The 25434-nt window shown below is 36.9% G+C and overlaps 1 protein-coding gene across 3 annotated transcripts in view; it reads left to right on the top strand.

Annotated features, from left to right (window-relative positions):
- LOC149833230 (Tetratricopeptide repeat (TPR)-like superfamily protein) overlaps positions 1–25434 on the top strand; it is a 147627-nt gene that overhangs the window by 41308 nt on the left and 80885 nt on the right. For all 3 annotated transcript variants that reach the window (XM_090015003.1, XM_090015004.1, XM_090015005.1), the window contains exons 4-8: positions 11473–11510; positions 12937–13027; positions 14426–14531; positions 14637–14707; positions 15451–15520. In XM_090015003.1, coding sequence (XP_089871129.1) covers positions 11473–11510; positions 12937–13027; positions 14426–14531; positions 14637–14707; positions 15451–15520 — 376 coding nt within the window. The remainder of the gene's footprint in view (positions 1–11472; positions 11511–12936; positions 13028–14425; positions 14532–14636; positions 14708–15450; positions 15521–25434) is intronic.

Genomic DNA, 25434 nt, shown 5'->3' on the forward strand with positions numbered 1-25434 from the left:
TTTAGGATACTCCATTCCAGGAGGAGCATCCATATATACTTCTTCGTTTAGATCTCCGTTTAAAAACGCATTCTTAACATCCATCTAATAGATGTTCCATTTATTTATTGAAGCAACGGTTATAAGACATCGGACGGTGACCATCCGAGCAACGGGGGCAAAAGTCTCATCATAATCAATCCCATATTTTTGACCATATCCTTTTGCAACTAAGCGAGCCTTATATCTCTCAAGAGACCCATCACTCTTAGTTTTGACTTTAAACACCCATCTACACCCTATTGCTTTCTTATCTTTAGGAAGGTCTTGAAATTCCCAGTTTTTTGCTTTCTTTAGAGCTTCAAGTTCATTATTCATAGCAACTATCCATTCTGGGTATTTTCGTGCTTCCTCAAAATCCCTAGGTTCTATGTACGAGTGGATGGCGCTTAGACAGGCTCTATATTTTGGTGAAAAAGACTTATATGAGATGAACTTAGAAGGGGGTTTTCTTGATCTTTCGGTCCTACGAAGATTTCCTTCACTTGAAGGGGTAGACTCACTATCATATCTTTCGAGGGCACTTCTAAAAGTACTCCTATCTCTATGAGAGTAGGTTATAGGATCTCTAAGTGGTTCTTCATTAATGGGTTGATCAGTATGAGTTTCATCATTTTGATTTGTTTCATCATCTCTAGTATCATCATCTTCAGTTAATAAATCAAACAGAAAAGAATAATCTATATTCTCATCATTAGTTTCAAGTTTTTCGAAACCACTAACATTTTCCAAGAAGCTTACATTTCTGGAAACATAAAGTTTATCACTCTTAACATCATAACAGCGAAAACCTTTATGAGTTTCAGAGTAACCAAGAAAGGCACAAGGAATGGCCTTAGGGAAGAGTTTGTCATTTTTATCAGTAAGGACAAAACATTTACATCCAAAAACCCTTAACCTGCTATAATCAGGTTCTTTTCGTATAATTTTTCAAACGGGGAAATCATGTTCAAGTTTTTAGATGAAAGTCTATTTATGAGATAGACAGAAGTAAGAGCGGCCTCCGCCCAAAGTTTTTTCGGTATATTTTGAGAAATGAGCAAAGTTCGTGTGGTTTCAATAATATGCCTATGTTTCCGTTCAGCCAACCCATTTTGTTGGGGGGTTTTGGGACAAGACTTTTGATGAAGAATTCCATAGTTTTCAAGATAGCTTTTAAATTCATTGGAAAGGTATTCGCCACCCGAATCAGTTCTAAAAATTTTAAAATTTCCATTGAATTGATTTAAAACCATCATATGAAATGTTTTAAAGGTTGAAAAAACTTCATATTTATGTTTAAGAAAATATATCCAACTAAACCTAGTGAAATTATCCACAAAGATAACATAGTAAGAAAAGCCTCCCTTGGATATCACCGGAGCTGGACCCCATACATCGGAGTGAACGATTTCAAAAGGTTTTGTTGTAAACATGGATCTTTGAGGAAAAGGAAAACTTCTCATTTTTCCAAGAATACATTCATTACAAACAAAATTTTCATTACAAAGATGCTTAATAAAAGGCAAATAAGAGATTTTAACAATGTTGGGATGACCCAATCTCTTATGCCATACATGAATATCTTTGTTTTGAGCAACATTACAAAATTGATTCTTGGGAATTTTAAGAAAATCAACATAGTAGAGGTCTCCTCTCCTAGAGCCTTCCCAAATCAATTTCCCGGACTGGCGATCCTGTATCCAACATTTATTAGAAGAGAACTTTATATCGCAACCATAGTCTGCGAGTTGAGAAACGAAAAGTAAATTTAAGTTTAGTTTTGGAATAAGACGAATTTTTGGGATAAAAAAGTCTTGTTTTTCAAAATTGCCCATTCCTTTAATTTCAAGAGGGGTTCCATCCGCGGTTGAGACAAAAGATGGAAGGCGATTTTCAGAATAATTAGAAAGAAAACAATGACTTGGAGTCATATGAAACGAAGCACCAGAATCAAGTAGCCAAGATGTCTTACCAAGAGAGGAAGTGTAATAATCGCAAATTTTATACAATTACCTAGAAAATTTGTGTATATACATATATTTTTTTTAGCATGATTTGGGCCTAGGATCCGCTACCCGAATCCAAAAAAAAAAAAATATGGGTATAATAGCAAATAAACTGGTCGAATCCAACATTGGACCCAAGTGGATCCAACCCATGGATCCACTATTGTTCACACGACACAGATCCACATTTTTTTTTCTTCCCGGATCCAAATCGCTACCGGGTCCAGCGTCGCGGGTCGCGGTTCGGACCCGGACCCGGCCCACACCCTGTAAAAAGGATACGGGGGCTGCCCGATAAAAATAAAGGGGGGAAACCCCCCCCGATAAGTCGCTGGTTAGGGTTCTTTTGAACCCTAACATTTTGGAAATGGGAAGGGGGGGGGGGGGAGGAAGCCGAAGCCGCCGGGCTTCCTTCCTTTTTGGAAGGTCACCCATCTACAAAGGGGGACCCGAACCCTTTCTTCTCCCTCTCTCGCGGTCTCATTCTCTCTCTCTTCTCTCTCTAACCCTCGGATTCCCCTCCCCCGAGCTCGGCCTGCTGTTGAAGCCGTGTTAGGAGACGCAACCGACCTCCTCTCTCGTAGCTGCCGCAACAACTTCGCCGGAAAATGGTAGGGTCTGTAACTTTTTTTCAGGTTAATCATGGGTTAGTGGGGTGTGGGTTGTCTAAAACCCAAATCAATTGATTTAAAATAAAGGGGGTTTTGTTGCCAGACAGTTAATAAGATCGGAGATTGGGGGAGCCTGTTTTGTTTTGAACCGATTGGGTGTGCTGCTTAAAAATTTACCCTTCATTCTCGGATTAGCTACTTCGACCGAAATTAGATGGAAAAAAATTTATCTTCTTTTTAATCGAAAACCCTAGTTTGAATCAGGTTTTCTTGACCTTGGTATTGAAAACTCTAACTAAGAGTCTGATGGGTCTTTTGCAATCCGTGCAAGTCTAAAATGTGTATGACTGTTTCAATTTTAGGGCTGATATTGCATTAAATCATAGCTGAAATCATTTTGGATACTTGAATAATGAATACTGCATGCTTTCCATTAATACTTTTTTTTACGGGTAGCATTAATATCTTACTACTGTGTGTACAGATATGTGTAGGAGTTATTGATTTTTCTAATTTAACTTGTGGAAGAACCTAACCGATAGCTGCTTTTGTTGTTGGGTCCAGCCGAGTTATCTGAATCACACCATGGAGGAATGTTTAGCTGTTGGTTGTTAGTTTTTTTTTTTGTTCAGCATAATACAACATATTGTATTTAATGAGCAGAAATGTTAAATAATACTTAAATGAATATGGCTGAACGGTGTCTAGTTGGATCTAGTGGTTTCTTGCGTAACTTCCCATGCTGTGCTATACTTAGTACAGTAATTTGCTAAACTAATAATTATTGTACATGTTATGTGTTAGTGAACTGTAATGTTAAATGATACTTAAATTAATATGGCTGAACAGTATCTAGTTAGAGTTATTGGTCTATTGCGTAACCCAGCATGCTATACCATGGTTGCCAGTTGAGGAAGCGGGAGCGGGAAGCGATACGGGAAGCGGGAGCGGGAAGCGAGGCACTTTCAAAATTTTAGGAAGCGGGGAAGCGTGGGACCACTTAGGAGCGATTCGGGAAGCGTCTCGGAAGCGACCTAGGAAGCGTCTCGGAAGCGACCCAGGAAGCGTCTCGGAAGCGACCCAGGAAGCGTCTCGGAAGCGAGGGGGAAGCGAAAAAAAAAAAATAAAAAATAAAAAATACAAAAAATTTGAAAAAACAGGGGAAGCGAGGGGGAAGCGTGGGGGAAGCGTGGGGGAAGCGAGGGGGAAGCGTGGGGGAAGCGTTGGGGAAGCGTGGGGGAAGCGCGCTTCCCATTAAAGGGAAGCGCGTCCCCCATTAAAGGGAAACGCGTCCCCCATTAAAGGGAAGCGTGCTTCCCAAAAAAGGGGGACGCTTCCCCCCACGCTTCGGAAGCGCGACGTTTCGCGCTTCCGAAGCGCGCTTCGGGGAAGCGCGCTTCCCCTTTTAGCTAGGCGCTTCCGGTAACTCTGTGCTATACTATACTTAATTATTCAAAAAAAAAAAAAATATACATTGTAATAATTGGGTGATCTAGTACATTGAAATTTCCTGGGATGTGTAACTGAGATAGGTAGAATGGGCTTACAGTTTTATTTTTTTTTCTTTTGACCTGTATGGTGATACACATAAAAAGGTTATGCTTTGGTATGTTGGATTTAGAATTTCAGTATGCTAGCTGAATGATATCTAGTTGTCACTTCTTTTGTGCACGAACTTTCTTGTGTTTGTATTACTGAAATAAGTTGAATGGGTTTTACAGTCTTTGTTATTAGATTCCACATAAAACTGCAAGTTCTCTTACATTCCAACTTCTACCTTAGAGTAGCAGCAGTACACCAATGATAGTGTGAATTCTTAAGATAATTCCTTGATCTCTTCATGTAGGAAATGAGTAAGACATACCAAAGAAATGTTAGGTATTGATATTGTATATTGCCCGTACTCCGAGTATGTGAATTTCTTTCCTTGGAGCATTGTGAATAGAAAGGAAATAATCTAGTGATAACCTAAATAGGTAAATGATTAAGTAAGTCATGGTTATCCCTTTCTAGTAGGAGGGGGGTTGTTTGGAAAACCTTGCTCAATGGGCGATACGGGTTAGGTACCTAATGTAGGTACGTGATTTGATTTAATTATACTGGTAAGAAAAATTAAATATTAATTTCTGTGCTTGAACGGTTTAAAGGCACCGGAGCACTCTGAGTGAGTTTATGAAAACAATATGGAAAATGATGGGGTTAATTCATACACTGGGGTAAAATGACTAAGGTTGGGAATCTACTACAGTGATAATATTGGGGTTGAAAAAAAAATGCCCCTACACCCTGAAAGGTTAACTAAATGAAAAGTTTTACTCACTCAGATTCAGGTTTACCTTGGAGAGGGTAAGTGGTACAAAACTCCGGGGACATAATTTTTGGTTTCGAGCTAAAGTGACTCGTTGGTCCCCAGTCCTCGGAGTTGGGGGACCCAGACTACCAATTTGTCCTAGGTGGTAGTTCTTTGTTTCTCCTGCAGAAGTTAGGGATGCATCCTGGTTTGGTTTTGGCCTTTGGGAGTTTCTCTCGGTCACTGGCCGCTCCCTTGGGATTTCAGTCACAGTTAGAATGTTCGGGTTAATAAAACAACCCTGAATAATATACCCCCGGACATTCTCTTCTGTGATGGTTGCCTTGGCCTGTGTCTACCCGCGGGATAAGAAAAGATAAACACTAACTAGAACAGTTAGGTATCACTGTATGAGAGTCATTAAAGAGACAATTGCTTACTCTTCCATCATGTTTTATATTCGGTGCTTATGATGAAACGACATCCTAAATTGTGTATTTATTAGTTAATTGAATTCATATTATGGATGTTGTTCATGTTAGTGTAAGTTCTGCTTTAATTGCTTAATACCTTACTTAATTGTTGTAGTTGCATAAAATGCTTCTTGTGCTTAAGTATAATTGTTACATAATCTACCTTTCTATTCAGATATATGTCTATGATTGCTATTGCATCGAAATCCTTATGTGGTTATGTTTAGACTGTAATTCAAACACGACACCCACATCACACTTGACACATGATCTACTTGCAAGAATAATTACAGTTTTCCTACTTAGACGTGGTAGTCTAATTCCTATAATTTCTATTATTTTCAGGAGAAGAGTAGTTCTATGAGCGATACGGGATGAGGCACTGACCGAGACTTGATCTATTTGTTCCCTGGCGGTTCTGCTTACTTTCAGATTGAGATTTTTGGTTTTGAGACTCAATGTGAAAACTCTGATGTTGGATTTTATTATTATTGAAGTGGAAATAAATGGTGTGGTTTGCTTTTACCTTCCTGTATCGTTCTGAAATGCTTAACCCGAGAATTATTAGTTGTTTCCTCTTGAAAAAAAAAAAATCCCTAAAAATTTGGGTTAAATTTCGGGGCGTTACAGGAAGAAGATGACATGGCGGCTCCAGAAGTGCCTCCTTTGAGAAGAGGTTGAAGAGCATCCATAATTTGATGAAGCGAAAGAGATTCATTTGATGTTGAAGGCCGTTCCTCCGATTGGGATGCTAAAGCCGCGGCGAGGAATTTCTTCCATTTGGGACAATTGGGTTTGATATGTCCCGGTTCTTTACAAAAATGGCAAGTTAATTTGCTATAATCTCTCTTGCCATATCGATCATTTTGCCCTTGATTTTTGAAATGGGACGGTTTGTAGGTTTTCAAATTATTACCGGGTCTTGACACGGCATTGACCACTTCATAGTCATTTTGAGAAGGTGTAGCAAGAATGCTTGGGTTATTTTTACTAATCCCCATACGTGTTTCCTCACCACTTAGCTTGGTGATGACATCTTCAATAGATGGGGAGGTAAAAGCCAATAGAAGGGAGGACCGAATTTGCTCAAATTCGGGTCTAAGACCATTTAAGAAGTTGAAGAAACGATCTTCCTCAAGTTGTTTGTGCCTTAACTCAATAGCTTCTCCGCTCCATTTTGGTTCGAGCATGGCAAGCTCATTCCAAATAGATGATAATTCGGCAAAATATTCCCGAATAGATAAATCATTTTGTTGAAGAGTCAAGGCTTTCTTTTGGAGGTAGTATTTGTGATATAAGTCCCTTGACGTATACATTTTTTCAAGGTATAACCAAGCTTCGGAGGCCCTTTTAAATTTGATGATGTTGGCATTGATCTTGGTTTCTACGGACGAAAAAATCCAAGACAATATTTTGAAGTTCTTCATTTCTCACTCATCATGCCTTTTGGAATATTCTTCTAAGGCCTTTTGTCTATCTTCTCCTTCAAGAATTTTGATTTCCCCTTTCTCTATAATAGAAAGCTTGGGTTCGGGTTCCGATATGGAACCTTGAACATAACCCCAAAGACCTTTCCCTTTGATATGGGCTTCCATGTTGCCGGCCCAAACATGGTAGTTTGAACCACTAAGTTTAAAACCAAGGGAGAAGTGGGAGTCTTTTTCACCCATTATGGAGAGGAGAAGATGAAAAATAAAGCGTACCTTAACGGATTTTCAACCTTTTCTTGACAAAAGTTGCTTCTAAAATATTGCCCGGAGCAAATGCTTTACTCAAAAACTTCACTAGCTTGAGGGCACGATTTTCGAGGTGCTTCACAAGAGGCGAGATACACGATCTTCTTTCTTCCAACGAGGCTCTGATACCATGTGAAAGTATCTCCAACAAGATACTAATATCAAGACCTTAATATTCTTGATATTGAACCCACCACGAAAGCACAATAAGAACACTTTAGAACACTTGTGCACAAAAAGCACAACCCACAAATAACTCACAAATGCACAAAGGCATAAAATAATGGAATCAATTTATTGAGAACTTGGGCTTTGACTCAAAGCCATGAGAAAATACAAAGGGGAGAGCCCCTATTTATAACACCACAAGAGGGGCCTTGGAGGGGCTCCACCCATAGTCGTTGGAGCCCCTCCAACGGTCACAAATGTGACCGTTGGAGAGGGCCCAACGACTATGTTGGTGGGCCCCCCAAGGTACCTTTTTGGTACACATACAAAAAGAAATGAAAAAAACAAAAAGAAAAAATAAAAATAATTACAATCACATCCATAAAGTGAATGTGCGCAAAAATAGAGGAAAAGACTAAACTACCCTTATGACTAAACAAATAGAAATATATATTTTATATATATATTTGAGTAGATACATATACATATATATTAATATATGTATATGTATTACCATATATATATAAAATATATATATATTACATTATATGATTATGTACATAATTTAACAATCTCGTTCCCTCTTCCTGCACAGGTGAGCGTAAAGACCTTTCTAAGAAGAAGCATACCTACAATGGGGTAAACACCTCTTATTTATACACACAAGAGGGATAAAAAAACTAGCTGTTAGACTGGTTCTAAAAAGAAAAAGAAAAAGAAAAAGGAAAAATAAAATACAAAATGGATATTATACATATATGTATATATGTATATACGTATATATCTATATATACACACACTTGAATATGTATACATATAGATAAATACACACATATATATAGTATATATACAATTTATCAGTTTTTACATGCAAAAAGTCCACAAAACATTTAGTGACCTTGAGTGACATCATAAATTATGTCATTTGCAAGTGCTAAACCCAGCAGATTGAGAGAGGAGTTTGTGACCTCCATTTATGATGCCAGACTGCAACTTTCAGTTTTAGATTTTGCATCAGGATGTACCTTCTGTTTCATGCAATGTGATGGCATTTTATGAGAAATAAATGGGGGGATAGCTGTGAAAAAATGAGGATGGTCATAGAAAATGAAGAAAGAAAGAGTATTACTCCCTATCTCTTGCTTATTATATGCTATGTGAAATAAAGAGCAAAAGAATATGAGTCTTAAAACTTAACAATGAAAAATTAATTATCAAACATTCTTACACCTACCATAAAATCTTGATTCTCTCCCATTCCTTGCTCTTGTTATGTGATAAGGAAAGGGGCAGAAGCGGTCTTGTAATAACCAGAAATTTTTTTTAATCATTTCGGACCCGGGTCGGATCCGAATCCGACCCGGATCCAATCCCCGTAAAGGGAGGGCTATCGGTAGGCCGTAAGGGCCTACCGAGCGGCGCCCATCCGCCTTCCTATGTCTTTCCGGAAAGGGGCGAGCCCCCTGCCTTCTTATGTGTTGCGACAGGGGGTTTCGCTCCCCTGCCTTGCGTTTTCTGGCAAGGGGGCGAGGCCCCTGCCTTCCTGTGCTTTCCAGCAGGGGGCTTTGCCCCCTGCCTTGTGCTTTCCAGCAGGGGGCGAAGCTCCCCCTGCTCTCCTATTTGCTTCCCGTCAAGGGGGGGGGGGGTCTGCCCCCTACCCTGTTTCCTGGTGAGGTGGGTTTGGCAGGGAGCCTCTGCTCCCTCCCCTGCCTTGCTGCCTCTGTCCTTCTTGTGCAGGGAGCTGAGCTCCCTGCCTCCCCTAGTTTTTGGGGTCCGGTACCACTGCAGGTCTTACCGGACCCGTTCCTCGTGGTATTATGGTGTATTGACCTTTTTAGCTTTGCAGGTTGCACCACAGAGCCTTCTCGTGCTACGCGGCCCGAGACAGTGATCACTTACGCTCGCAAGCGTATAGACCCTCGCACCCCTTCTAGGTAGGGGTTTGCGTAAAAAGAAACATGAACAATGAACTGCTAAAAACAAAGGACTTAACTAATAAATTAAAACATTTACATATAGTATATATGTACGTCCTTTGTTGCACTTTACTTTTCCTGCACTTTACTTATCGTTGCCATCGCGCTATATGTGCCAAGGCTTTCCTTTTAGTGTACCTTTCTTTATTGTCTTTCACTTTCAGGACGCGGTTTCGCGATCCTGGTCCTGTTTTCTTTCTGCACTTTACTTTTCGTTGCCGTCGCGCTATATGTGCCAAGGCTTCTCTTTTTGCACTTTCCTTTCTTGTCTTTTGCTTCCAGGACGCGGTTTCACGATCCTGGTCCCTGTTGTTTTCATTTGTTGTTGCTTCTGCTATTTCATACATTTACATGTCACTCCTCTTTTTAATGTCGTAGTCCCAACCTTGCCGTGGATTGACAGGGTTTGACAGCAGAGCTTAGCTTAGCGTAAAAGCGCAAGTATCAACGTTTGAACTCTGCAGTGAGTTACGAAATGAGATACTGGTTTTCCTAACTCGAGACAAGAGCCTCGTTGCACGAAGGGCTGCTGTTTCCTGAGTTTGGGCAGACGTTTGGTTTTTGGGTACTATTGCAGCGCTAATATAGTTAGCACAGTGCAATGAGTACTACGAGGCAGATTAGGCCTCGATCGTGCAATGATACTGATTTAGAATACACCTAAAGGGTCTCAGGCGCCTTCATAGGCAAGATGCTCGTTTGGGTCTAATGGACCAGGGTATGAAGAATGAGGCGGCGGTTAAGAAACCCCCGTCGCGCTAAATTCGACTTAGCTTCGCCAAGAGAGAGGACGAAGGGTACCAACTCCGATGGACATGCCATTAATGGCTATTTACGAGCAAAAGACTCGGCTTCCCCGATCATCGGAGATTAGGGGAAAGAGGCTGCACTAGATAGCCTAACACTTATGCAGAAGTTGGATGCATCCCTGCTGGGCCTTTGGGGGCTTGCTCTCTCGACCACCGGTCGTCCCCTTAGGATAGGATTCAGTCAGTCAACCGAGGTATCTTAAGATACATAGCATAATAAACCTTCAGATTAGTCTGGACTGTTTCGGCTCGTGTGCCATGTACGTACCCACATGACCGGCTAACAAGTGATAACTAAATTAAGCATGCTCACCCTTCAACTGTTGTTTTTGCATACTTGTGGTATTACATGTTAGCATACTGGTGAGTTTCCTGTGCAGTATATCTTTTCTCATTGTTGTTGTTGTGGTATGCTTAACTGCTTTACCTGCTAGTTGTTCTTGTTCTTTTTGCACTCTTACTAGTTTTTCGTGAGGCTGACCCATTTTATAGGCAGGTGATGAGTAGCGGTGACAGACAGTCAACGGTGCATGTGACGTGGCTTGAGGCTATACTTTTCCTTCCAGACTTCTGGCTGCCGTTGCAGGGTTTTGAGTTTTAGGTTTTTGTCTTAATCTAGGGGCTGGGCCTCCTGTTGATTTTCCTTGTACAATGACTTTTTATTAAGAATTTAGTACTCTTTTCAGCTGTCTGCTATTTATCGCCGTGGTCATGTTTGGATTGTCAAGCTAACGTGCCTGGGATTTGCAAAACTTGATTTTCAAAATAGAAAGATACTTTTTGAAGAGTTTTCAGAACAACAGAGTTCAAACTTTCAGGGATTTTCTTCAGAAAACTTTAATTGTCAAGTTAAGAAATTTCGGGGCGTTACAGGTCTTGCCGCACCCTCAACTTTAATAGAAATTGGGGATTATTAGAAAGATAGATAAGGCAGATGGCTTAGGAAGGAAGGATTGGATTAGTGCCACTTCTTTTTTACTATGTTGTAGTCGTCCCTCGAAAATGGCAGTACCTTTTCAACTTCTTCACATTATGCCATGAGAATGATTCTAGTCTTGACCATTATAAAGTGTATATCTGGGCTTGACCGTTACTTATAAATGATCCTGGTATTCTGCTTAGATTGTATAGTTGCAATTCTCTTCATATTTGGGTTCATTATGATGTATGCCTGATGATTTTTAATTGCATATAAAACTGTTTGATTAGGAAGTATTCTCATGTATTATTTGACTTTATATGTGATCAACCATTGATACAAAAGCTTCTCACCCTATCACGCTCATTTTATTTTTCCACATCATCTCTTCTCAGTTTTGTGTTCTAGTGCTCTTCTTTTGTCCAATATAGCTTTCATTGATGAATCTGAAATTCTGGTACAGGAAGCCCTCATCAAGTCAATCTGAATCTTCAATTGGTCGTAAGTGCAAAGTATCTCTCTCTATTTCTTTTTGTCTATATATATAGATGTATGTATGTTGTCTTTGTATATAGGGAGTTTATGACTTCTGAAACCTTCTGTGGAAGTAAGCAACCACAAATTTGTCCCCAAGCTTTTTTCTTTTCCCCGCTAAATAAAAGAGAAGTTTTATTGCAAAAGGAAATAAAGTTGAGTGACAAGGGATGCCCAACAAAACACAACAGTACAAAAATAAAATGTTATCAAATGGAACACTCCAAAGACCAACTTTACATAGAGATTATCCAAAAAATTGGTCAAATTTCGACACTCAACCCCTGTGGCCTAATCAAGATAACTCTGACTGCTGCCATTTTAATCGAAACTGCATCAAGACTGCCCTTTGCAGATTAAGATGAATTGTAAATATTGTTTTGGATCTTCCCTCAAAGATTTTATCATTATGTTGAAGCGATATCTGCTGCCAAGTCTGTAGCATCTAATATCTCTGCATGACATACCAATTATTCTCTTTTCTTTTGATGGCCAATTATCTGCTATTGATGATCTTGGCACCTAGCCAAGTTATAAATGACTGGATAAGCCTCTTTCAAAGATCAGTCCACAGATTCAGAAAATGGTGGTTTCATGCATTAATTGTCACCATGGACATTTTTGTAATATTATAAAGAATAAATGACATTTATTAGCGATACTTTGGAAATTCACATTGTCTTTTAATGTGTTTTCATTTATAAATTGTTAAGTTGCCCATGGTTGGTGACAATTAATGTTTGAAATCATCATATTATTTTCCAAATTTTTTAGGGGCATAAATTTGTAGTGAGAATATTAATGTCCATCAAAGACCATGGATGTTAACGGTTCTCATACATACATACACATATATTAGAAGATCTCATAAAATCTCAATCTTAGGTTAAGCAAATGCAGTTGACTTATTTTTGTAATTTTATCCAGTTGATTGCAATTTCCTGATTATCCTAGATCCCTAAGGAAAAGTTGATGATAAACATATGCTTTATCATATGGGTGGTATTCTTGTCTTTGTCTAATATCGATGACATTTGTCTTTGTCGATTATTTTTATATCATACGATATTATAGGCTTGTTAAATAACAAAATGAGTTCAATGTAGATTTGCTTTAAGAGTGTGACCTACATCTACATCTATCTTTTCTTCTGTTTTCTTATTTGCTCCCCTTCCTTCATTAATATTCTTGTACTACCTTTAAAATGTAATTGTACAAACTCTTGAATATGTTCATATGGCAGAACCTGGTCTGATATTTATGTGTAATCCAGTAAGTTCCTCCAAAACTTTGGATGTTGACCCTTGTTTGTCATGTTTCCATTCATATCTTGTCTTTGAGGATGATGCGATCTTCATGTTGTGTTGCTTACATTGTCGTCCTTTTTGTACAGAGGCACCTGGATTAGCTAGCAGTGTTGATGGAAAGTCTGGAAATTTTGCATTTGATAGTAAATTTAATGAGAGACTGGAAGCAGTTAGAAGGTAAGGTCGACTTCTTTTATTGCCGGTCGCTGCTTTACTTCTATGGTTCAGAGTTTATAAACATGCACAATTTTCTGAGCCATATGGTAGTGTGGTCATACTTTTATGCTACTAACGTTTTGTCCATTGTTTTTTCCTCTTAAATTGTTAAACCAACTTGTTAGCTGAAAGTACTTGTCGAAAATGTATATAATAGCCTTGAACTTATAACTATATATCTATTTTTTTTCAGTAGTGAAATCTGTGTCAGATGACAGTTGTTTGCTCGAATTAGTCTTAAACTCAGATTTTTTTTTTTGCTAAAAAAGTGAGTTTTGTTTCTTCTAAAATTTTAGTTCTTAGTTTACGAGATCTATTGCCACTGCCTTGGTGTCTAAATGTGGGGATTTTGGTGCTTCATATTGTCTCTGAGTGTTAGCATAGGTAAATTGCAGAAGTGTATATGTATTTTTATCCTGAATCTCACTTGGAATTACAGATATACATATTGCACACTGTTTTCTAAGCTTTTGTACATGCCTTTAGTGGATTGATTCTTAAATTTTTTCAGTTTAAATTTATTGGATGGGTTGAGGTTGGTCTGATTTTACAACTTTTCTCCCTGTTAGTACACTTTTATTATGATTTTCAAATCAGTCACCTGTTTGATGTTTATAATATGATTGTCTAATTTTTGCTTTGTATCTGTTTGTTTTATAGATCTTTACAGCAAAGAGCTGTAAAGGTTTATGAAATTGTCTCTATCATGTTGCAAGAGTTCTTCATGTTATTTCATATGTTAAAATAACTTTTTGGATACCATGCTCACTCTTTTTAGTGGTCTTGTATAGTTTTCTGAAAGAATACACAGTGCTTCACGGTTTTTTCTTGATATCTCGTAAATTTTTTAACTTTAAGCTACACCTTGATATTCTTTTGATGTGCTTCATCTTGTAGCTCAATAATTTGTATGTCAGTGATGCTATTTATGGTTTTAGTTTAGTGACTGTTATACTTATTCCTTTGTCAGTTTTTCCAATTTATGGTGGTTTTAATATGTTATAGACCTTTTGAAGATGTGTCTACTTCATGTGAATAGGTAAGGGTTCAAGCTCTACACAACAGAGGGATTTGGTGAGAGTCCTTGACTCGTCCAACTTATAGGTTCATTGAGCAGAGTCATCCTGAGTTCTGACTCTGCAACTTTGAAAAGATTGATGTAAGACCCTCAAATGGGTTTTAGTCTAGTTCTATATGAGTCTCTAGACATAGGTTGAAGGAAATTTTGACTTCTCTTTCTTTATTTCAGTACATTTGACCTGTATTATCATGGTGAATATTGGTTATACATTTTCCTAATAATTATTTATTATGTAACAGTCCTCATTTGTGCTGTTTCTTTCTACCAAATTTTCGCAGGGCTGCTCTTGAACAGAAAAAGTCAAAGGGAAAAGAACAATATAGAGCAATTGATTATGATGCACCCATTGAACCAGAGAAAGGTTCAATTGGACTTGGCACCAAGGTAACTTGTAAAGGAACTTTGAATACTTTGTCAGTTGTTGATTACACATTATGGTTCCATCCCTGTAGATTGCTAATCTTTGGTTGTGAACCTAATCCAAGGTAGGTTGGAGTTGGTGTTGCTGTTGTGGCATTGGGTCTGGTGTTTACTTTGGGTGATTTTCTTCCTTCAGGAAGGTATGAGCAAGCCACATCCTTTTTTTTTTCAAAATTTTCTTGATTCCTGCCCTATAACCGACCTGGTGGCAGCCCTAGGTTGAAAGCATTAATAAGTTTAAAAGTGTGCTTGTTCGTTGTTGGTTGTATGAGTTGTTTGATAGGGTGGAAAGACCTAGATATAAAGTGAATGGTTCTAATGAGTGTATTGTGAGTATACCATTATTTGCAAAATGACACAAAATGAGGCTGAATTACTGAAACAAGATAATGAATGAGAAGAGCAACCAAACTACGTTTTGGCATCTAGTGCTGAGAAGCATGAGGCTTTAGATGTAAAGAAGTCAAACTATACAGCTGGGATTGCCATGGGGCATGATTCAGGAAGTATTAGAGTCTAGTTGGTGGGTGATCACAAGAATCTTCTAGAAGTTATTGCTTGTTTGCTACAGAAAGTGAAAAGTCTGTGAGAAGGAAGTTGGGGTTCTGTCTGTGATTTTATTTGTCTTCAAATTTGACTCATTATGATATAGATATGCTTTTAAATTCAGAGCGTATTTCTGGCTGCTGAGTTTGGTGAAGATTCCTACTATCTGGTGTTTGAAGACCATATATCATGGTTGTGTTGCACAAAATTTTCATTTTTCTCTGTTTATTATACACATCACATTTCACTTAATTGATTGATTTCTGAATTGTTTCTCTCTTAATGTCTTTATGCCATGTCTATGCCAACCCATTTTATCTGTTACCTCTTTTTCCAGCGTTAGCACCAGTAATAATTTTTCAGTGGAAAGCAAAAAGCTCTCAGAGGAGGAGAAAAAAGCATTACAGGTAAACAAAAATGAAAAGGGGAGGATTGTTGATAAGTTTATTCTGTTAATGAACAATGTTGCACACCATTTATTAGACATGATCTAATGCAAGTTTACTCACTTTTAGTTTCTGCCCCTTCTGAAATTCCAGAAAAATTGAACATAAGGTTCATGTCACTGCATGATTTTGTTTGTTGTTTGAGCCATAGTTTAAAAACTCGCCAGGTTGACCCGGTGACTCGGTTGACTCGGCCCGGATCGCCCAATCACTGGGTCAAAAAACAGGTTTAACTTGGCTTTAACAAAACTCGGCCGAGTCATGCCATGACTTGGTCGAGTCACGAGTCATGCATATATATATATACATATATAATATATTTTATATATAATTACATATATCATATGAAATATAATATAAATATTATGTATATTATATACAAAAATATGATTATATATGTATTAATAAAATTATACATTAAATATATTTTAAAAATATCATATAATGTATATTATATATAATATATTGGTAAAATACTATAAAATATAGATAATATATACATATATTTATATATTTTATATAAAATATAAAGTTAACATGACCCGACCGAGTGTTAAAATGTATTCTTCAATCATTGTAATCACATATATATTTTATATATATAAAGGATGATACATATACATATATGGTATATATGTATATGTATCTTCCTAATTATATATATAAAATATATAGTTCTCTATTCTTAGCCGTAGGGGTAGTTTAATCATTTCACTTATTTTTACGCATATTCCATTTGAAATATGATTGTAATTTTCCTTTTATTTTTATTTTTCTTTTTTTTCTTTTATTCTTCTTGTGGTTTGCGCCACCTAGGGAGGCTCCCCAAAAGAGTCGTTGGGGAGCCCCTAACGACACTTTTGGGAGCCCCCTATGTGGCTCCTCTAAGGTGTTATAAATAGGGGTCTTCCCCTTGTATTTTGATTATTCTTGAGGGAGCTTTAGCTCCATTGTAAAAGGGTTTTTACCCCATTATTCATAATAAAGAGATATTCTTTTAGCCTTTTGGCTTAACCCCTTTGTGGGCTTATGGGTTTAGCACTTTATGTGCTTTTGGTTGCCCTTTAGTGGGTTTGTGTATTTGCACCTTAAGTGTGCATTTATGGGTTTATTATCAAACCCTTTGTTTTCTAACATGGTATCAGAGCAAGGTCATGATCGGGTTGTCTTTTGGTGCATCGGAAAGTGCGTCACTCAAGAAATGGTGAAGTATTCATTGTTTTTCTCTTTTTTGAAGTTATTCGGTATGTATCCCTTTTCTTAAAGTATTATGCATTATAAAACTATTTTTCTTGCATATATTTTGCACATTTAGTGTTTATGATACTTGAATCCTTTCTTTTCACATATCACATTTCACTTGTTCACATGCTTTAAAATATCTGCTTTTAAATTTGGTAAACTTATTTGTTTTCCAAATATATGATTGCTCAAAAATGGGTCGTATATCATATTTTTAAATTTGATGTCAATCCTACTTGAACTCGTATGGCTTTAGGAGTTTTCTATTATGTTGACTTCAAGTATTAAAAGCATGAAGTTCATATTTTCCATGTCTTTGTGCATGTGTATTTGTGCCTTTGTGCACTTGTGAGAGTTCTCCTTGTGCCCTTGTGCACACTTCTTAGCATTGTGTTTATACACAAATATTTTTTAGATATTTTTACATAAATGAACATACATGGTTGTGATAAAAATCTTTTGTATGTGTAAGAAGTTCTTAAAGAAAGTTTGGATGAGATTAAAATTTTTAGTATATGAAGGATTGTGATAATTCACATACTTCTCTACGCATTCATCGATTACCCATCACATATAATAGTAATTTATGTTTTTCAAAATTGTCTTCAATTATGTGAGATTGATGATTTTTTACATAATTGTTTCATGATTGACCTATAAGTTAACTTCTAAAATTATATATGTTTTCTTGCTAAATTAATGATCTTTGCTTAAAGCTCTTGACTCTCATATGAAATCTAATTTTTTTTGAGGTCCTCTCTTGTTTATGGGTTTTAGTGCATTTTTTGTGAAAAAATGATATAATTCTTGTATGAGAATTTCTCACATCTAAATCTTTGTTGTTTACTTTTTTATGAATTCTAAGTGGTTCTTGTTAATGATAACTATTTGTGAGAATTCCACGATTCTTGTGAAAAGAAGGATTGTAAAGGTCTTTCAATGTTTTTGGTTTATTTAAAGAATTTTGAATTTTTTTTTGTGATAAATATGTTGTATGAACCATTATGTTCATTAAGAAAGATCTTTTAAAAGAACTTCCCACACTATATAGAATCTTAATATGCATAGTGTGTCTATTGCATCTTTTGGTATAAAAGATTTCATTAGTTTGGATTTTCTTCTAATGATGCAACTTTATAAACTTGTTTGTTTGTATTTTTCACATAAGGTTTCAAAACCTCTTGATTGTATCTCTTCTTTTAAATGATGCCTACGTTGGCCGTAATATGGTTTCCTTTGTCTTAAATTGCACTTGTTAAGCATATAATTGCATAATTAATGCTTGAGAGACTCAAGCATTCCTTTTCTATGAAATAGATGCCTTAGCGCATGTTTGCTATTTTTACGCCTTTGTGCGTATTTGTTCAAGTGTTGTGTGAGTGCCTTCGTGCACATCTTTTGTGCTTGTATATGTATTGTCTCTTTGTAGACATTTTTACATTGTGAAGCTTTTGTGCACATTTTTTTTAATGAAACTGTTTTAGATTCTTTTATATTTTAGTGCCTTTCTCAAGGCTTGTGAGTGCATTGTCCCTTAATGGACTTGGATATTGACTCTTTCGTTTGATCATTATAAGACATTGTAAGTGCTTATAGCACTTTGTATGTTTCCGCATATCTCATCACAATCAAAGAATATTAAAACTTGTGTAGGATTTAATCCCAATTTTATAAAATTTTCAAGTATTTTTTAATATCCTTTCTTTGGGTATTGTGTTAAAGCTCTCTTTGTGAACCGTTATGGTTCTTGTGATTCCTTTGTTAAAAGCTTGTTTTTTTCTCTTGATTATCCCAAGATGATTTCTGTATATGTCATTGTATTTTTGAAAGAGTATTTTTGCCTCTTATGAAACTTATTTTATCTATCACAAGTTGTTATATGATGCATCAATCCTTTTTTGCTTTGTTATTGTTTTATTAGAGATGTTTGTCGAGGTGAGTTATGGACACCTCGTGTTATGTCATTTTAGATTGTCAACTTGTAGTTTGACTCTAAAATGACTTGTTTTGAGATCTCTAATTATGAGTGTGTCACTCATTTGTTTTTTGGCCATTGATTTTATGGATGTTTTTAATTATGTATACTTGTGATGGATGTTTAAAGTTTGAAACCTTAGTGTTTCAAGGTATATTGAGAAATTGATGTTATTTAATTGTATTTTCATTACAAGTTTTCTTACCTCAAGTATTTTTTTCCCTTTTTTATGCCTCTTATCTAAGTGTTATCATATGTAGACAAGACATATTGTTCACACCTTTGTGTGTGTTATTAGCCATTTGTTGGCTTTGTTCTCTTGGTCTAGTAGCTAAACACACTTGTCTTGAGTGTCATTATACGTAGACAAGGTACGTTGATTCATACCATTGTGTGTGATTTTAGTTCATGTTGACATTTGTGTCCTTGTTCTAGTCGCTAAGATGTGTATCCATGGTTGGCTTCTTTCACTCATTTCAAGTGTCATTTTATGTAGATAAGAGATGTATTGTCACACCTTCGTGTGTGTTTTAGCCCATGGTTGGCTTGGTACTCTTGTTCTAATAGCTAAACATGCTTGATTTTGAGTGTTATTTTATGTAGACAAGAGATGTTTTTAGTTCATGTTGGCATTTATTCTCTTGTTCTAGTCGCTGATACACTCATTTAAAGTATTATTACATGTAGACAAGATGTGTTTATACACCTTTGTGTGTGCCTTTGGCCTTTAGTGGCATTATGTTCTTGTTCTAGTAGCTTATACACTTGATTTGTGGGTTTTTTGGAGGTCTAATAAGGTGATTGCTTGTAGTGGATAAACTATTGTTGATATTTACAAAATTTCATATTTATGAGAATTTGAAATTTGGTTTTAATATGAGATTTTCTAACTCATGTTCATTTTATAGTACAATTGCTATGTGCACATGTTGTTCAAATCAATGAATATATTTTGATTGTTTTGTCTCGTAAGTGGACTTAAAACTTTTGAACTCTTGTGTTTTATACACTCTTTTATCATATGCTCTTGAGCATTTCCTTTGTGAATTGCCTTCAAGAGAATTGCTCAAATCGATAAACACTTGTTTTCCTATCTTGTAAGCTCAAGTAATATTACTTGATTAAAGTATGATTGGAGCATGTTCATTAATGACTCTTTTAAGTGTTGATTCAATATGCATATGCTCATAATGACTTTTTAAGCTCGCATTTGATTAAGATTCATATATTTTCTTATGTGTTGGCTCTTTGAAGACTCTTTATGTTGTCCCTTCATGAACTATCTTAATGTTCCTCATTGTGGTTTCTTGTTTGTTCATTATTGAATCGTGTGAATGCATTAAGCATTCTTATTATATACTTCCGCATACACTTTAAAATTTTCTCATTATTTTTTAAGTATATGATTTTGAAAATTGGTCTTCTAAAATTATTTTGCATGCATAAGTAATTATCTTGTCCTAACGAATCCTGTGCTTTAAATAAAATAATTATGCTTTTATATATTTTTGCACTATTGTTTCTTGGATGAATCATCTGATATAGTTTTGATTGATTCATCTTGTTTGGAATATTCCACTTGATTAAAGTGCAAAGATATCTTTTACTTGGACCATTTCTTGGTTTGTTCCGCAGGATCTTGAAGATGAGATGAAAAGCGGTACCTTGGATAGATCATGAAAGGTGCTCACCATTAAAGACAATTAGAGGAAGACATTTGCAAATTTCAATGGCTTCCTTACTGAAGACTCTTGGAGCCTTGAGATTTTTCCTCTTGTTCTTCAATCTTTTCGTTCCCCCCCACAAAGTTTGAGGGGGGGTGTTAAAATGTATTCTTTAATCATTGTAATCATATATATATATATATTTTATATATAAAGGACGATACATATACATATATGGTATATATGTATATGTATCTTCTTAATTATATATATAAAATATATATTTCTCTATTCTTAGCTGTAGGGGTAGTTAAGTCATTTTACTTATTGTTACGCATATTCCATTTGGAATATGATTGTAATTTTCCTTTTGTTTTTATTTTTATTTTTTTCTTGTGGTTTGTGTCACCTAGGGAGGCTCCCCAAAAGGGTCGTTGGGGAGCCCCCAACGGTCACAAATGTGATCGTTGGGGGCTCCCAACGACTCCTTTGGGAGCCTTTTATGTGGCTCTTCTAAGGTGTTATAAATAGGGATCTTCCCCTTGTATTTTGATTATTCTTGAGGGAGCTTTAGCTCCATTGTAAAAGGGTTTTTACCCAATTATTCATAATAAAGAGATATTCTTTTAGCCTTTTGGCTTAACCCCTTTGTGGGTTTAGCACTTTATGTGCTTTTGGTTGCCCCAAATAGATTTTGGATTGGACCAAATACAGATTAATATGGGTCTTGGTTAGAGTCCAGCTCCATATTAATTTAGATCAAATCTATTGGATCCAATTCAATCCAAATTCGGATCCAGTTCGACAAACTGTTTAATTTTTAAAAAATGTGATTTTCTGGCCAACCGTAATCTGAATCAAATAAAATAAAATATCGTTGCACTCAGAATTCTGAGACGCATCCAACGACATATTACACGAATATCAAATTCTGAATTTCGCTTAAAAATAACCCAAATTTCACTCAAATTTAAATGTCGAAATTAAAACTCTCTCTTAAGCTTCGATTGACTCGCCTCGACCTAATCGATGAGACATGGGCCAAGCCCAAACTTAAAAGCATTGGTTAAAAATCGAGGTTCAAACAATTTTTCTCCCAGACTTGGCCAAATTTTCGAATAGAACTCTACTTATTTCAAAATAAATTCCAAAACAATTTTGGGCCGAAGTCTTCCTAAAAGCAATATATCTAATAAATAAAATGCCTTCTCAAACATTGGAAAACAAATCTCCTATTGAAAAACTCTTTAAAATTTCTCTTGATTTGAAAAGGCTAAGGGTATTTGGTTGCAAATGCTTCGTTCTCCTTGAAAACTATAACAAACTCTCTCCCAAGGCCATAAAATGTGTCTTTCTTGGTTATGATGATAATAAAAAAGGATATCGATGTTATAATAAAGCAAATGATAAACTTTACGTTTCTAAAAATGTTACTTTTTTAGAAAATGACAATGGATTTGATTTTGAAGTTCCTAAGGAAGAATCCAAGTATGCTTTCTTATTTGATTTATTACCCAATAAAGGTATTGGTAATGATATTGAAACTTTCGAGTCTATTAATGACTCAAGTAGCTAGTCATCTCATGATCTTCAATACTCCAGAGTCTAGACGAAATAATGGCGAGAATCCATGTGCCCTTGAAAGATATAATCAACTAACAAATACCGAAGAAACTAGTGTTAGAAAGTCGGAACGACCACATAGGCCTCGAAGTAGGTTTGTCTCATACAAATCCTTCTCTCCAAACTATAGGGCTTGTCTTCTAGCCATTCATTCTTATCATGAACCATCCAACTATAACGAAGCTAAAAACATAAAAGAATGGGTTGAAGCCATGAAAATTGAATTAGATGCATTACACAATGCTTACGCTTGGGCAATCCAACCTCTTTCTATCAGAAATAAGACAATAGGGTGTAGATGGGTGCTTAAAATTAAAACAAAAAGTGAGGGGTCTCTTGAGATATATAAATAAAGTTTAGTTGCAAAAGGATATTTTCAAAAATATGATATAGATTACGATGAGACTGTTGCTCCAGTAGCTCATATGACTACAGTTAGGACTCTAGTTGCAGTAGCATCCATTAGAAAATGACCTATATATCACTTAGATGTTAAGAATGCATTCTTAAATGAAAACCTAAATGAAGAAGTATACATGGATCCTTCTCCTGGTCTGACTATTGAAAATGACATGGTTATTTGTCTTCAAAAAGCTCTATATGGGCTTAAACAAGCTCCCAAAGCATGGTATGATCGGTTTAGTAGTACGATGTTAAAACTTGGATTTAAATCTTGCTACACTGACACTGCTCTTTTTGTGAGATCTTTAGTTACCTCATTGATCATTCTTCTTTTGTATGTTGATTATATGGTCATCACTGAGAATTATCAAAAGAAAATTGAAGATATTAAAATTTTGCTTAAAAAATCCTTTGATATGACTAACCTTGCTTTTTTGAGATACTTCTTAGGAATTAAAGTAGCCTATTCAGCAAGAGGACATATTTTATCTCAAATCAAATTTGCAGCTGATATTGTTTAGCGTTCGGGAATCACTGACAAAATATGCTGACACTCTTGAAGTGATAAATGCGAAAATACGAGTTGAAGATCAAGTGTTATTAGATGATCCAATTCCTTATCGACATCTTATTAGATCATTAATGTACATGTCCATTACAAAGCCAGATATTGCGCATGTTGTACACTCTGCGAGTCAATTTCAGCATGCACCCACGACGGTCCACATGAATGCAGTATTAAGAATAGTTTGATTGTAACGCCCCAAAATTTCGACTTGTGATTTCGAAAACCTTATCGAAAAAACCTTTCAAAGATTTAAAGTTTTAATTTTTAAAAACGACAGCGGAAGACATTTAGAAAGGAACACAAGTCAACAATCCTGGGTACGTTAGCTGAAAAACCATCATTCACATGTACAACAACTTAAAGGAATTTAAGAAATAAGGCAATAGATTAAAAATCTGTAGTTTATTACAAAATGAGCATTTTGTCCCAAAGTTCAATAAATCTAAAGAAAACTCCAAAAAGACTCAGAGCCAAGCCGCCAGCAGAAAGAAGATAAATCTTGATCCATGTTGCACCACGCCATCGGCCGCCAGTGAAGTCCTACTCCTCACCTGCTCATGAAATGGGTCAGATTCATAACAAACCAGTAGGTGCACGAACAGATAAGTAGAATGAAAATAAAACAGGACATTCATGAGATAAGCAGTTATGATATTTAAGCAATTAAAACAATTGTAGTTTATTCTAACAAATGTAATAAGTGCAAAGAGCTGTTAGTTGAAACAGTGTAAGTCTCAGTCATCTACAACTATTCATGAAGATATTCCTTAAGTTCTGATATTAACTGGCCTGTTGGTACGCACAGACGCGAAACGTAGAAACAGCCGAGACTGATCCGGGGGTTTATTATGTCAGGTGTTTTCATTAACCCGGATGGCTGACTGAGTCCGCTCCTAAGGGGACGGTCAGTGACCAAGAGAGTAAATCCCTAAAGGCATTCGTGGCCCATGGATGCATCCAACTTCTGCAGAAGTGCCTGGGAGTTACCACCTAGGATAATTTATGGTAATCCCAATTCCCCTAACTCTGATGACTGGGGAAACCGAGTCTTTTGCCCGTGGGGTGGTTGTTAACAACCTGTCCATCAGAGTCTTTGTACCATCCATCATCTCCCTTGATGAACCGTGAAGATCGGATGGGTACGACGGGGGTTTCTTAACCGCCGCCCCATTCTGCATGCTCTGGTCTATTAGACCCACTCGAGCATCTTGCCTGTGAAGGCGAATGGTCACCATTTATGTGATCTCAGCATTGTGCTAATTGTACTCATTGAGGTTGCCACAACCTCATCCTCCAACCATCGTAACCCACATGGGACATACTTGTCCAAAAGTACGGTTGTACCTCCCTAGAGGTACAACTACGATGAGAGGGCAACATATAATGTTTTATGATTCTTTTGGTTCATACATGACATGTATTGCTTTTCTGAGCAATTGGCCTGTGGAGGCCGATAATATCACATCGAAATCAATAAAGTGTTGATTTCCCACTTCAGGATACTCCATGACCTCACATAAAATTCATACCGTACATGACTTAAGGTTCGGTTACAATAGCAATTGCAGTGGTTTTCTCTCCAAAATTGAGTCTATTCACAAAGTTTACCTTAAGTATGCAGTTTCAAAATAATAAGCATGCAGAACAGACAATCACGAGTTAAGTAATCTGACACGTAAACAAGTATGCCAATTAAACTACTTGATTCTTTCTAGAATGAGTCTAACCACAGAATTTACATTAAGCATGCAATTTCAAAAGAATCAAAATGAGTAAAACTCTGACCAGCCAATACTTCTTCAGATAAGCAGGTATGTAAATAACTATTCTATCTCAGAAGTCTTATTTTATTTTGTTCATACAAACTTTTCGTGCGACTTTCCCCTACCTCGGGATGTCGTGCAGCTGCGTGCGTCTACGCATGTAGATGATACGAGGCTCAGGCCACGGAGCCAGAGCGGGGGTCCGATGCGAGGTCTGCAACAGTACTACGTTAATTATTATGCGAAGAAATAGAAAAACGAGCCTGCCTATAGAAAAAGATAGAGGCAGCAGGGGTGTGCCCCTGCTGGCCGAAATCAGAAAGACGACAAGGGGTGAGCCCTTGCCTGCAGACAACCGCGGGGTGACAGGGGCTGAGCCCTCTGTCGAAAATAATCGAGTGGCAGGGGCTAAGCCCCTGCCTGCAATAAAAAAGGTGGCAGGGGCTGGGCCCCTGCCAGCAAAAATGAATGTGGCAGGGGCTGAGCCCCTGCCAGAACAACCAAAGTGGCAGGGCTGAACCTCTGCCAAAACAATCGAGTGGCAGGGGCTGAGCCCCTGCCAGAAACGATTAGGTGGCAGGGGCTGAGCCACTGCCTGAAATAAAAAGGTGGCAGGGCCTCGACCCTTTGCACAACGA

The sequence above is a fragment of the Nuphar pumila genome, chromosome 7 (assembly GCF_984573655.1).
Source record: "Nuphar pumila chromosome 7, dmNupPumi1.hap1.1, whole genome shotgun sequence".
NCBI classification, from domain to species: domain Eukaryota; kingdom Viridiplantae; phylum Streptophyta; class Magnoliopsida; order Nymphaeales; family Nymphaeaceae; genus Nuphar; species Nuphar pumila.